The following is a 12662-nucleotide window of genomic DNA, read 5'->3' on the forward strand; positions in this document are numbered from 1 at the left end:
TGTTGTCTTGTTCTTGTCAGCTTTATACTGAGAAGTCTTCCATTTGAATTCCTTAGTCCCGGATGGTTGGGAGCTCTTATGAACAAGAGACTTCGATGCGGAGTGGGGGGCGCGAGGGGGAGCGCAGTAATTTCTGTTACTCCTTGCCTGTTTGGGACGTAAGGCTAATGTTTAACATCTGAAGGAAATCAAAGCGTTATCATCTGTTGTGTTAATGAAGCAATAACATACTGGCCCCTTTAAACAGTATCAACACTCTTTTAAACAGAATAGGGATATTTAACTTTGAAAACATTAGTAATTAAGATTTTATTTAAATCTGGACCTAGAGCACCCAATAAGTCTGAAATGATTTCCCCCTTTTTGGAAGGGAGCCTGAAGTTTTCCCCTGCTACTTGAATATTTAGCTGGTGAGAAGCCCCAATCCTGGCAGGAAATCCAGAGAAAGTGAAAACTGTGCTTTTTTTGTTGTGGTTGTAGGTAGCTTTGGATAATATTCGGCTCTTTGGGAGGGTGAATGGGGCATTGTGAGTCCTCATAGATCACAGATCTGGTGAAAAGTATGATGCTGGATTCTACTGGTTGTCAGCATCGTGGTCCTGGGCAAGTTGCTTAATCTTTTTGAACTCTAGTTTGCTCATGTGTAAGAAGAGGATGATCGCCACTTTGTAGGGTTATAAACATTTAATGAGAATGAGTCTGACCTGAAATTGGCTCTCATTAAATGAAAGCTGTTCTTGGTAGTGATTATTTTATAGATGGGAGCAGTATTTGTAATGCTATTTATGCTTATTTGCCTAATAAGCAGTATCTTACGTAAAAATGCAGATAAAAGAAAACAGACTTAAGAAATCAATTGTTCCTTTACTATTTTGGAAATCATCTTCCACAATCATTGTTTGGACTTTGATTTTCATTTAGTTTATATTTGCCTGTCTGTGTTAGAAGTATTTCTTTGGAAGTTATTGCTGGTTTTCCAAGAAATTTAAAAGGATAAAAACATGGACCTAAAATTTCTGATTAAGTAAGTGAATGATGCTTACTTAGTCTTTGATAGTGGGATCTGTAGCTCTGAGAAAGTCCAGTAGACCTTGAGCATGTCAGAAGAGAGGTACAAAATGGGTGTTAATACTGCCTAGTGAGCATTGTACTAGGAACATTTTTTTTTTCTTTTTTTTAAGCCCTAACCACTAGACCACTAGGAAATTGCACCCTCCCCCTGTTCTTGTTATTTTCTTTTTTTAATTTTTGTTTTATTTCTCTTGTGGACTTTTTTTATTTGAAAATAATTTTTCATGAATAAAGTGAGAGCTGAAATATTGAACAGTATTCTATAAGTGTTAGAGTACAATAATGGAGATGACTTTATGGTAAAAGCCCAGTTCAAGTCAGTTAAAATTTGCTTTGTCAATCTCTATGTAACATTTAAGATTGAAATTGTTAATATAGTTAATTTAGGAAAATAGTTAATTTAGGAAATCTGAACAATATGAGCGAGGTGGTACACAGCACTGTAAATCAACTATACACCAATAAAAATTAAAGAAAAAGAAGTGAAGTGGTGGACTTTCAAACTGAGGGAACGAATGAGAGGGAACTGGGTACCCAGGGTTAAATTATTATTAGCTGTTTACTTTAAATACTTTCTTTTTTTAGAAGGCCATGTAACTCATGTCAATATAATTGTGAAGTGGATTTCTATGGGACTTATAAGAAAATAATTTCTGGTCCTTTGCTGCTTGTTCTTTTAAATGTCTTTATTTTTAAAATTTGTGAATGTGGGGTACCAGTTTTATAGTATGTAAATAGAATTATCTTTTTTCATTTTAGATGGAAATTATATGAATGAAATTATATGAATGACTATTTAGGTGACATCTTCCTGCAAAATCTTCAAGAATTACAGGTATTTTTAATTTAAAGATTAATTCTTTCTCCTAAAGGAAAAATACTATAGTTAAGTTCAGTTGTGATTAGGTGGTTCTAGCATATAACACAATTTGTTAAAAGTCAAACTGCCCTCTCATTAGTGTGACTTTTTTTTTAATTTAAGCATTTATAGGTAAAATATCAGAGGTAGATTCACTGATATTTTTATAATATCATTAAAATGTGACTCTGTAGTCCTTTAGACTGGTTACATATTCAGTAGACATTCATTTTAATCTTTTTCTCATTATTAATTTTTTGGAGAGATTATCTACTTCAAATAGGTTTTAAATTTACTTTAGTATTTAATCCAGATTAGGTTATATAAATTATTTCATTCCATTCAGTCCACATGCTCTTGCATTTTAAGGTCCTCTTAGTTTTAGATTTAAATCACTGTTTGATACTGTTCTTTGGAAACGGTCACTTGAAATAGTTCTTGTGTAGAGAAGTTAATGGGTATTTGCCAAAATCATCTCTAAGAGTTAAGATATGTGACTGTTTTACTTTTTCAACTAGTATTCTCTTTTCATTTATATGTAATGGAGTCACATTTTGATATATGAGGATTTTTCAGTAGCTGTTGCCATTTGATCATGTTTCTTTACCCTAGGTAGATTCTGTTTTTTCCTAGGCTCAATCCTGCCAAAGTAGTGTATCTGTAGTTTTCCTTCACTATCGGGTCAGTTTCTTTGCCTCTAAGTACTTCTTTTAGAGGATTGGTAGAACCCTTTAAAGTGGAAAAATCAGTTACCTTTGCAGACAAGAGGAGGATGTTGATGTTGAAGAGCTGTGTGGTTTTTATTTTTTCTTTACTATGCACCTTTTTTTCCCATATATGTGAGAGCGATGTCTGTAAAACACTGGTTTATTTCCCCAGAAATTGTAGCGGGATGGAATTTATGTTCTGGGTCACCACTCAGTAGGGCACGATTGGCTGAGAAAGTTTAAACATTGGCTCTTCAGCCTTTAGGATACTTCTGCTTTGGGTAATCAGCTGTGGGAACGTGTTTCTCTCTTAAGGACCGTGGCAGAAAGGACAACTCTATGGGAATTTGACTCCTTGACATGGAGCAGACAGCCTTACTGTTTCATGCCAGACCCTTCCAGGAAAGGGTTTCCCTTTGAAAAGCCTGGGCAGGTAGATGATGGTGAGATTTCCTGAATGAGAGGAGAGTTGGAATAGGCCATAGTAGGGGCAGGACCAGGGCTGTGCCATTTTGGTTCTTGAATGGTTTCTGTTACAGCTTTTTCACAGTGAAAGTAACTAACACATATTTTTTTCTTTTCCTCCCTTAGAAGACAAAAACACTAATGAGTTTGAAAAAGTGGTGAAGTTTGGGGGGAGGGAAAAAAACTGCTTTCCTGATCTGCAACTTGACTGGATGTTAAGATGTCTGTGGACATGAATAGCCAGGGGTCTGACAGCAATGAAGAGGACTATGACCCAAATTGTGAGGAGGAGGAAGAGGACGAGGACCCTGGTGACATAGAGGACTATTACGTGGGAGTGGCCAGCGATGTGGAGCAGCAGGGGGCCGACTCCTTCGATCCTGAGGAATACCAGTTCACCTGCTTGACCTACAAAGAGTCCGAGGGTGCCCTCAATGAGCACATGACCAGCTTAGCTTCTGTCCTAAAGGTGAGCAGTGTTGTCAACTCCCAAGTGTAATCCCTGAAATTAAATCTAAATATGAGCTGTTGCTAAAGTCTCCAGACTGGTTAAATGGACTGTAGCTTGAAGCCAAACTGAATTACGTGTTACGTCCTCTGGACACATCTCATGTATTTGCTTTGTCTTCTACTAGGTGCATATCACAGGACCTCAGCTTCTCAGACTACTGGGAATTAGAAAGGCAGGGTGGAGTGGATTCAGGGGAAGTAGATGAGAAATACACAGAAGCAGAGCTGTGTAGATTAACACTTGTTTCAGAAAGTCTTATGAAATCTTATGAGGTAACATAGGATAAGCATCAGAATCACCCAACAGTGTGTGGGCGACTGATAAATCTCTTAAGAGAAGTTCCTAGATCTCCCAGTTTGCTGTGAATAATCGGTGCTTCTAGGCTAATGAGTTCATTTGTTTCGTATACTGGTGACTAATGTCCGATGTTGAAAGAGATTTTAGCAGTAACCAAGAATAAAGTAAGTTCTCATAGCTTGTATTTCATTGATTTGAGGGAGTATGAAATTGAAATTGTAAATAAGTAACAGAATTGATTATTCTAGCAAGTGGCTTATTTTTAACACTTAAACTAGCATAGTTTTCAATGTCTTGCACCTTAGGCCAGGTATTATCCTCACAATGGACATTTTGTATTACATAATATCAAACTAGTACAGAGTAAAACATAGAACACCATTTACTGTGAATATTATTATAGTCGTTCAGGCAGTGTCCCAGCATGTTTCTCCTCTCATGTGGACCATTGTGTGAAAGTGGGAACGTTTCTCCTACTTTACGGTTTTCACTGACCTTCCTTTCAGGAGCTGTTGCATGGATTTTATTGTTCGCTAAAACTGAAGATCAAGAGCACATTGGCATGATTTCAACCAAATAATTTTCATGTTGGTATTGAAATGGAAATAACGAACGTGTGCCGTACTGTAAAAGTTGCTTTATCCTACTAGTCCAGGAATTTTTTTTTTTTTTCCAGGTGATCAGCAAATGTTAACTAATACCTTGGATTTGGATACTCAGGGCTTTATTAGCAGCTAGCTAGAAGCTGAAAGCTAAAGATTTTGTGCAACTCACTTCTAGAAATGGGCAGGTTTCCTCTCTCGCGCTCAGCAGAAAACTTGAAGAATGAAGACCCATTGGAACCTCGGGGTTTGGGATTTCTGCTCATAACAATAGCAGAGTTGCTGGGGCATTTCCCTGGTAGAAAAGCGATCTCAGATCTCTTCCTTCGTCATTATTCCCACCTCTCCCTCTCTGGTCAACTAGTTTCTTTTTCTTTAACCATATTTTACATGGTGTTGGTATTTAAAATTAGAGAAGGAATTGTCGGGTATGTAGTTCTGGACAGTATCAGTTGGCAAAGTTCATCAGGATGTTTCCACCTATGTATAGGAACTCTCAGTTTGTTAAGCCCCCATGCCGACTTTCTCACTCTGCCAGAGATGGCTGAAGGCACAGGCCCTTTCCTTCTTTTTTTTTAAATTGTAATGAAATCCATAAAGTAGACCGTTTTACTCCTTTCCTTTTCATCCGGCTGTCTTGCTGTAGGCCTGGGGAGGCCCCCCATGCTCTCTGGTGCCCTCACGGCTCTCAGGCCTACCTTGCGCCCTCCCCGAGTCAGCCTCCTCGCACCCTTCTAGACCTCAGTGGTTGGCTCCTGTTTTGGTCCCAGGGCCCAGATGTTGCAACCCAAGTTTATTAACTCATATAGTGTGATCTTCTGACTGCTTGATGTCGTTTTTACGTTTTCACATATTTTTGGATGTTCTCTTCACTGATTGTCACTTCACAGAGGGCAGAAACTACTTTTTATCTTGTCTCTTCCATCATTGCTATCAGTGTTCATCCACAGCAGGCATTGAATAATTTGGGGGCACTGTGGATTTTGTCGACTGTTGATGACGTCGCTGACTTTATTGGCATGAGCTCGATTCCCTAGTCCATGCTATCCATCCTCTACTGTTGTAAAAGGGCATTATTCTTGCCCGCAAGATCAGGAAAAATAGGACCAAAAGAACTGGGAACAGAGATGAAGGAACAAAGAGAGAAAGAAGAAAGTTGAAACCCCAAGAAAGGGTGAAAGGGAAAATAAAGCAGAGAAAAAGATAATCTATGAAATTCTAGATGATGGTAGAAAAGGAAGCTGGATTTTTTTTCCCCTCCCTCACTGAGGAGTGTGTTAACACCATTTCCATTCTCGGCCTGGGCAGCCGAGGTCCTGGCTCTTCTGGTGGCTTGGCTGCACATAAGGGGGCTCCGTGGTATTCTGAGTGGTTCAGGAATCTGACCAAGGATGACAGGCAGAAACGGCTTGGTCAAGACTACAGGAGGAAGGAATTCCACACAGTCTTCCTCTTTCAGGCTGGCTAAAACCTAGCATTGGTTTTACTTTTGTATTTGAAATTTTTTTGAGATAAGAGGAAGTAGTTGAAGTGTTGAGTTTACAGAATGGTGTTCACAGGTGCTTTGGCCACTCTCATTCCTGTTGCATGTGTCTGTGAGAAAGGAGCTCAGTAATCGTCACCCAGGTCACTACTTTCCCTCACCAATCACGTGCTGTTTGCATACTCGTGACTTATTGAGATATTTCTTTCATACGATTTAGGTGTTATTTGGCAAATAGGAAATGTGATTGATGTGTATGTAGTTTCAAATTAGAGCCTCGTGAACAGCTAGCTATCCATGAGCCAAAGCTGAGTTTGAGAAGTGGCATCAGTGAGCCACTGATCTGTGTTATTCATTCTGTTGTGTTCTGGCAGTTGCCTATGGATGAGCCATAGACTAACATAAAGTTAAACCTTCAGTTACCTTTTGGGATTTCAAGTCTCTTAGGCAGAAAATTCCCAGCTGTCTGGGACACTGGGCTTTTGGTTTATTGAGGGCTCTTGCTATCAGAGGGTAACTTCCTATATGTATTCTGTGACCAGTCCTTGAGTAAGATCATTAATTGAGAAAAGAAAGTGCCCAGAAAAATTAAATTCAGGGCTGAGGATAGACAAAGGAGAAAATGCTTACCTGTTATGGGGTAGAGGGAGAACTGCTGATATTCAAATAATGGTAAAACAGAAGCCTTGTTTAGAGAATGAGCTATCATCCTACACAAATGAAATAGTTGTGAAAGATGAAATGATTGCCAAATGAGGTGGATTGCGTTGCAAGAGGGGGCAATCTCTGAAGAATATTTTTGTGATATTTGAGTCTTTAAAAAATGAGCAAAGTTACCTTTTTTACATGCTGTTTTTTATATGAAACTTACACAAAAAAGTATTATTGCTGCGATAGATACAGGAGGCCTTCTCTAGTAATAACAGACCCTTTTCGTTGCAAAATGTGGTATAGTTAACTTAGAAGAGTTTTGTCATTCAGCGAATCCTGTTGGTACTTCTTCCCTGAATCTCAGGGGGCATTTGCTGTCAGGCTTCTCAAGAAGGGGCTCAGCCATGTTCCAGCCTCAGACAGAGCCCGGCTGGCTTTGACTGGTGATGATGGGCTGGAGGTGCCTGCCGAGTTGTCTGCTCCTTCTCTCAGCGGCTTGTTAGGGCTGTGGGCAGGAAAGGTGGGATGTTGCTGCTCAGAGCCCCGCCCAAGCTTCAGAAAGGAGAAGAAAGAGTCCATTTTGGACTAGATCTGGTCCGTGGAGCTGCTGTGAGCTCTCAGCTTTGTGTTGATAAGAGAACCTCAAGATGGGATGTGACAGGAATGGGAGTGATAGAATTCCACTGGTCAGTTAGGCATGGGGGCGGGAAGTTGCCTTCTGGGCTAGAGTGGAGACGGAGATATATAGGTAAAAAGGAATGAAATAGATCATGAGTGCCACTTAAAGTGTCTTTGCTGTTGAAGGAAAGAATTAGATTTTTTTTAAACTTTATTGCTGAACTGTGCTGCTTACTTTTCTCAAGCCTGGTTTTCCTCAGATAGGGTTAGAGATATAAACTGATTATTGTGAGTGTTTTTACTTTAGTTCTTGCCTCACAAATTGCTATATTAACTGCAGTAGAGCTGGGAGAATGTTCCCCAGAAGACTATTCTGCCACCCTCTCGCTTGAATTTGTTTTAAGATCTAGTGCTTGCTATTCAGCAAATTGTGGCTGGAAAATCTCTCCAAGTTCTTCTATGGGTCATTTTTCCCTTTTGTGGGTGAATTACCTTATATTTATCCTTTCTCTCAAGTAGCACTGAGTTCTTATATAATATCTGGAAAAGACTAATTGTATTTATTAAATTTACTTTCTTGTATCTGGGTATAGCTGAATGTAAGAACATTTTACTGTTATTTATGCATTCATTAATTAACCAAGTAATGGTTGTTTTCATGTTACTACTCATGGGAAAGTGTCTTTAAGCTGGGCCCAGTAACACTGAATGTTTGTGTGCTGAGCGGCCGTCTTATTTCTATTTTTATGATCTGATGTCAGGTTTCTTTGCATGCCTCTATCTCACTAGAATCTAGATTAAATTCCTGTGTTTCAAATAGTTGGTCGTTAGTGGATGTGTTGACATACTTCACCATGCTTTTTAGTCTGGAAGTCTGGTAAGTGTTTTACTGGTGTGTAAATGTGTTTTTTAAAGGGAGATGAGAAATGTCCAGAGTGACATTGAGAATTGCCTAAGAGCTGCTAGTGCTAGAGTTATGCCTGTCTGGCGAGCTTAGAAAGGTTATTGTTATCATTGACTTTGTGCCCTCACTGCGTACCTGGCACCACATACCACATGCTCACTGCCTTTTGGAAAAGAACCTCTCCATGAGATTCAAAGCCAGCTTTCATTCTGGCCTTTTGTTGTACTTGCACACTGCCTTAGGAACTGTGTAATCAAGGGGGTGATTCTAATTCCACTGAAGAATACCATTCATAATTTCATTACCCTAAAATAAAAGCTTTCTTCCTTGCTCATTATCCCACAGGTCTTGTCGGTATTCATAGATAATGTTACTTTTCCACAATTCATTCACTCAGCTACTATTTATTGAGCATCTGCTGTGTGCCAGACACTGGGAACATACCTGTGGACAAAACGGAAAATCTCTACTCTGGGTGACAGTACATTCTAGTATTCATTATGTGCATGTATTTATATATTCTGTCTTTAAAAATGTGAATTTCAAACACTTTCCTTTGTTTATACGTCATCCTCATATGTTATTTTATGTATAACACATTGTCTTGTTTTTGAACCATCATTTGCTCCGGCTTTCCCCATTAGGCATTTAGGTGAGTACGTGTGTGTTACAGTTATGGGGACTGGTTATATTGCTGTGAGCATTTTCATGGATGTGGCCTGTGTGTTGTTGAGTCTGCACGGCTAGTGGTCAGGCTAGCCTGAGTTCCGCTTCCTTTTCTGCCATTTAATATAACATGACCATGGGCAAGTTTCTCAACATCTGTAAGCTTCAGTTTCCTCATCTATAAAATAATGATAATTAATACCTTCTTCACAGCATTAAGTGAGATAATGCACATAAAGTGTCTGGCACATGAGTGTTTAAACATGGTCATGGTAGAAGCAGGGCAGGAGTTGAATAATGAAAATATTGCTGTCACATGTGTGCTGTGGTTCCTTAGAACACATTCTCAGGATTGTGCATTTTGAGTCACAGGGTGGGAACCAAATTGCAGAAGGTTCTGGGTGATGTATTACTGACTGACACTTCTGAGTGTGCATGTGGTACTTGGATCATGGACTTTGGGCTCTCTTGCCTTCATCCAGATACTCTGATGTCCTTCTCGTGGGGCCTCCTGATAAGAAAAGTGAAAATAACGCAAATTGAATTTTGAATTGGGACCAGGAAGAGGTTATAGTTGAATATGGTCTGTCTTTTGTTTCTGCATTTCTAGTTAACTGCAGTGTTTGGTCTCGTGCCTGCATTGACAGCACTCCTTAGTGAAGTGCTTAGCTTGCTTAGCTTAGTTAATTCTGAGATCCTTTACTAAGGATCCTGCTTTTAAGAGGCCTCATTACTTTTTTTTTTTTTTCGGCCTTACCACACACCATGTGGGATCTTTAGTTCCCCAGCCAGGGATCAAACCTGTGGCCCCTGCAGTGGAAGCTCAGAGCCCTAACCGCTGGACCACCAGGGAATTCCCAAACACCTCCCAAGCACTTTAACTTTTGCTCTGCCCCAGTTCGCTGCCCTGCTGCCCCAGGAAAATGTAAAGGATTCGATTTCTGTGTCTGAAAGAGGGAAGGCTTAGAGCAAAGATCTGAGAAGGGGTACAGACTGAGACAGCAGGAAGCTTCGCATCCTGCTTCACCTGAAATGTGTCCTGCTGTGGCTCGATAACTTAAACTGACATGGATTTCAGAATTCGAAGCTTGTGTTGTGTTCTCTTTTCTCTGAACTGTCATAGCCCTTTATAAACATGAAATGGTTTTGCTGTGATAACCACAAGTAATCAATCATAAATAGAGGAAAGAACAGGCAAGAAGAGTGAGATGTTTGTTTGGAGAGTTTAACAGGACAACAGAGCTGTTCTTATAGTCGTGAACAAAGAGTGGTCTCTATCCGGGAATGCTGCTCTCTCTGACTAACAGTTTCTTTCCTGCCCAGTACATGCTCTACCCACACATTTCCTTTTTCCCTTGTTTTAGACTTTTACTGGTCTCTTCAGTGCGCTCACCATCATTTTCCAGTCTTGCTGCCTTTTACAATATTCCAGTGTCATCCAGCCTGGCTTTCTGGATTCTCTGTCTTCATCGGTGATAACCACATCCATCAAGCTGGAAACTGAGGACTTACCCTTGACTTCTGATCTCCAGGCAGATTCAGACACTTACCTCTGCCCCACATTTTGCATGTTTCTTGATATATACTGATACTAACTGTTTGTAAGCCAGGAATTGAACTCTTTGAGATAAAGGTCCATACTTTTTCTTTGTATAAACAGCACCAAGCAAAAATGCCTGGTTATGTTTTGTTCTCAGTAAGTGTTGCTTATTGTTGATATGACTGTCTAAACAAGCCCAGGCCAGTAATTGCAAAAGTTGAGCATCTAACCCCAAGGCTGTACATCTATATGTTTCCATTTGTAAATAGACGATATGCTTGTTTAAGGGCTTCCACTAAGCCAGCTGAGTTTTAAATATAGATAGTATATATCTGGTGGATGTGTGGTTCCTAGCTTGGTGTGCATGTCAGATTTAGCTTTGGCAGTTCTCATGTAGAAGACTGAACTTCGTGCAGATGTAATAAAACAGAATTTTCAGAGGTGAGATGAGGTATTTGACATTATATTCCCATGGAAGTACAAAAAAAATTGTGAAACGATCCAGGTTACTAAAATGAGGAGTGAGCAGTACATCCTCTTTTTGGCTGCTGAAAAGATACATCCAACATTTGGAGTGTACTGGTTTTGTAACCAGAATGGGAGTAGGATGTAAACTGCCCACCTGTACTCACAAATTGGATAGGATTCCTGTAATATTTTTGATATCTAAATGTAACTTCATATTTCCTTATCAAAATAAAAGTGGGTTCTTATGTCCACGTTGATAATGAGTAGCTGTGAAAATGACTAATAGTATCTGCAATCATAAATACAATGTGAATACTTAAAAGGCTTTTTATTTTATGACACTCTAGTAGAACACTTCAAGTCTTTGCTTCAAGTTGGTTGGCTGCCCTCATGTACATTTGTCCCTTCTGCATTTGTTTTTGTTTGTTTGGCATTCGGCTGTCTATAGCAGTTTTATTTGCAATAGCCAAAAACTGGAAACAACCCAAATATCTACAAACAGATGAATGAACAAACAGTAGCATACCCATAGAACAGCATGCTGTCATCAATATAAAAAGAGTGGGCTGCTCATATAAGTACCATTGATAAATCTCAGAATATGCTACATGAAGGGACTCAGGGGTGGTGGTGGGGGAAGCAATTTATGATTTCAATCATATAAAATGCTAGAAAATGCAAACTTATCTGTTGTAAAGGAAAATAAATTAATGGTTGCCCAGTGAGCTGGGGAGGACAGGAAGAGAGATTATTAAAGAGCATGAGGTAAATATGGAAGTACTTCTCTATTTTTTAATACCACGAAAATGAAGGTAAAGGCATATATATGTTACAAACACAGAATAACAAAGAGAACATGTAGGGGCAGCATATGGGACATTATTGCACACGGGAGCCGGTTTGTCCAGCATATCTTTGAAGAGGTTGTGGGCTTTGATCTGACTGATTTAGACTGGAGAAGATAAATGTGCTGCAGATGGGAGGATTAATTAAAGGTCTGTATGTGGAACAGCCAGCCCCACCCCCACTTGGTCTCTCTCTTGGCAAAATAATCTGGATAATCTTAGGGAAATCAGGCACTTAGAGAAGGTCAGATTTAGCTATCTTTGTCATTTTTGGAGCCCTTGAGTCTTGAATAATAGCTGCTTCCAATCATTCACCCTAAAGAGAAGCCTGGCAGTTGCCTGGTTCTGTTCATGTACAAGAGTTAGGGTTCATTTCCTGAGACCCCCCTTTTTACAAATTGTAACATTCACATAAAATTCACCATTTGAAAGTGTACAGTTTGGTGGCATGTTAATACACTCATGGTGTTGGGCAGTCATCCTCTTCATCTAGTTCCAAAACATTTTCATCACCCCCAAAACGAAAACCCCCAGTAAGCCTGTATACTCTCCACTCCCTGTGTCTCTGGCAACAACAAATATGCTTTCTGTGTCTCTGGATTGACCTATATATGTTATAGAAATGGAATCATGGATATGTGGCCTTGTGTGTCTGGTGGCTCTCTTAGCATACGTTTTTGAGGCTCTTCCAAGTTGTAGCCTATATCAGTACTTCATCCCCCTTGTTGCCCTTCATTTTGTTGATTGTGAATGGTGATTCTAACCAAGAATCACCAGACATTTGAGGAAAACATGCATAATGGAAGAGAAACAGAGAAATTGACTGTAGCTGATGTAGACCAATAAGTAATTTTGCTTGTTTTTAGAAGTGCACTATTTAGTATTTGCCAGGATACTCAAGATGTGGCTTCTGTAAAACAATCAGAGATGCCGTCAGGAAGAAAATCAAAGCAGAAAAGAACCTGTGGAGTTGAA

At 39.6% G+C, this 12662-nt stretch overlaps 1 protein-coding gene across 3 annotated transcripts in view; it reads left to right on the plus strand.

The window, feature by feature from the left end:
* The window catches only part of ARIH2 (ariadne RBR E3 ubiquitin protein ligase 2), a 36619-nt gene that overhangs the window by 1070 nt on the left and 22887 nt on the right, over positions 1 to 12662 (plus strand). For 2 of the 3 annotated variants that reach the window (XM_043443108.1, XM_043443107.1), the window contains exons 2-3: positions 1831 to 1906; positions 3229 to 3571. In XM_043443108.1, the coding sequence (XP_043299043.1) occupies positions 3323 to 3571 (249 nt within the window). In that variant the 5' untranslated portion in view covers positions 1831 to 1906; positions 3229 to 3322. Of the gene's footprint in view, positions 1 to 1830; positions 1907 to 3228; positions 3572 to 12662 lie in introns of those variants that run through there. The other variant, XM_043443109.1, reaches the window with a different exon arrangement.

Source organism: Cervus canadensis, chromosome 22, assembly GCF_019320065.1.
Source record: "Cervus canadensis isolate Bull #8, Minnesota chromosome 22, ASM1932006v1, whole genome shotgun sequence".
In the NCBI taxonomy this organism is placed as follows: Eukaryota; Metazoa; Chordata; class Mammalia; order Artiodactyla; family Cervidae; genus Cervus; species Cervus canadensis.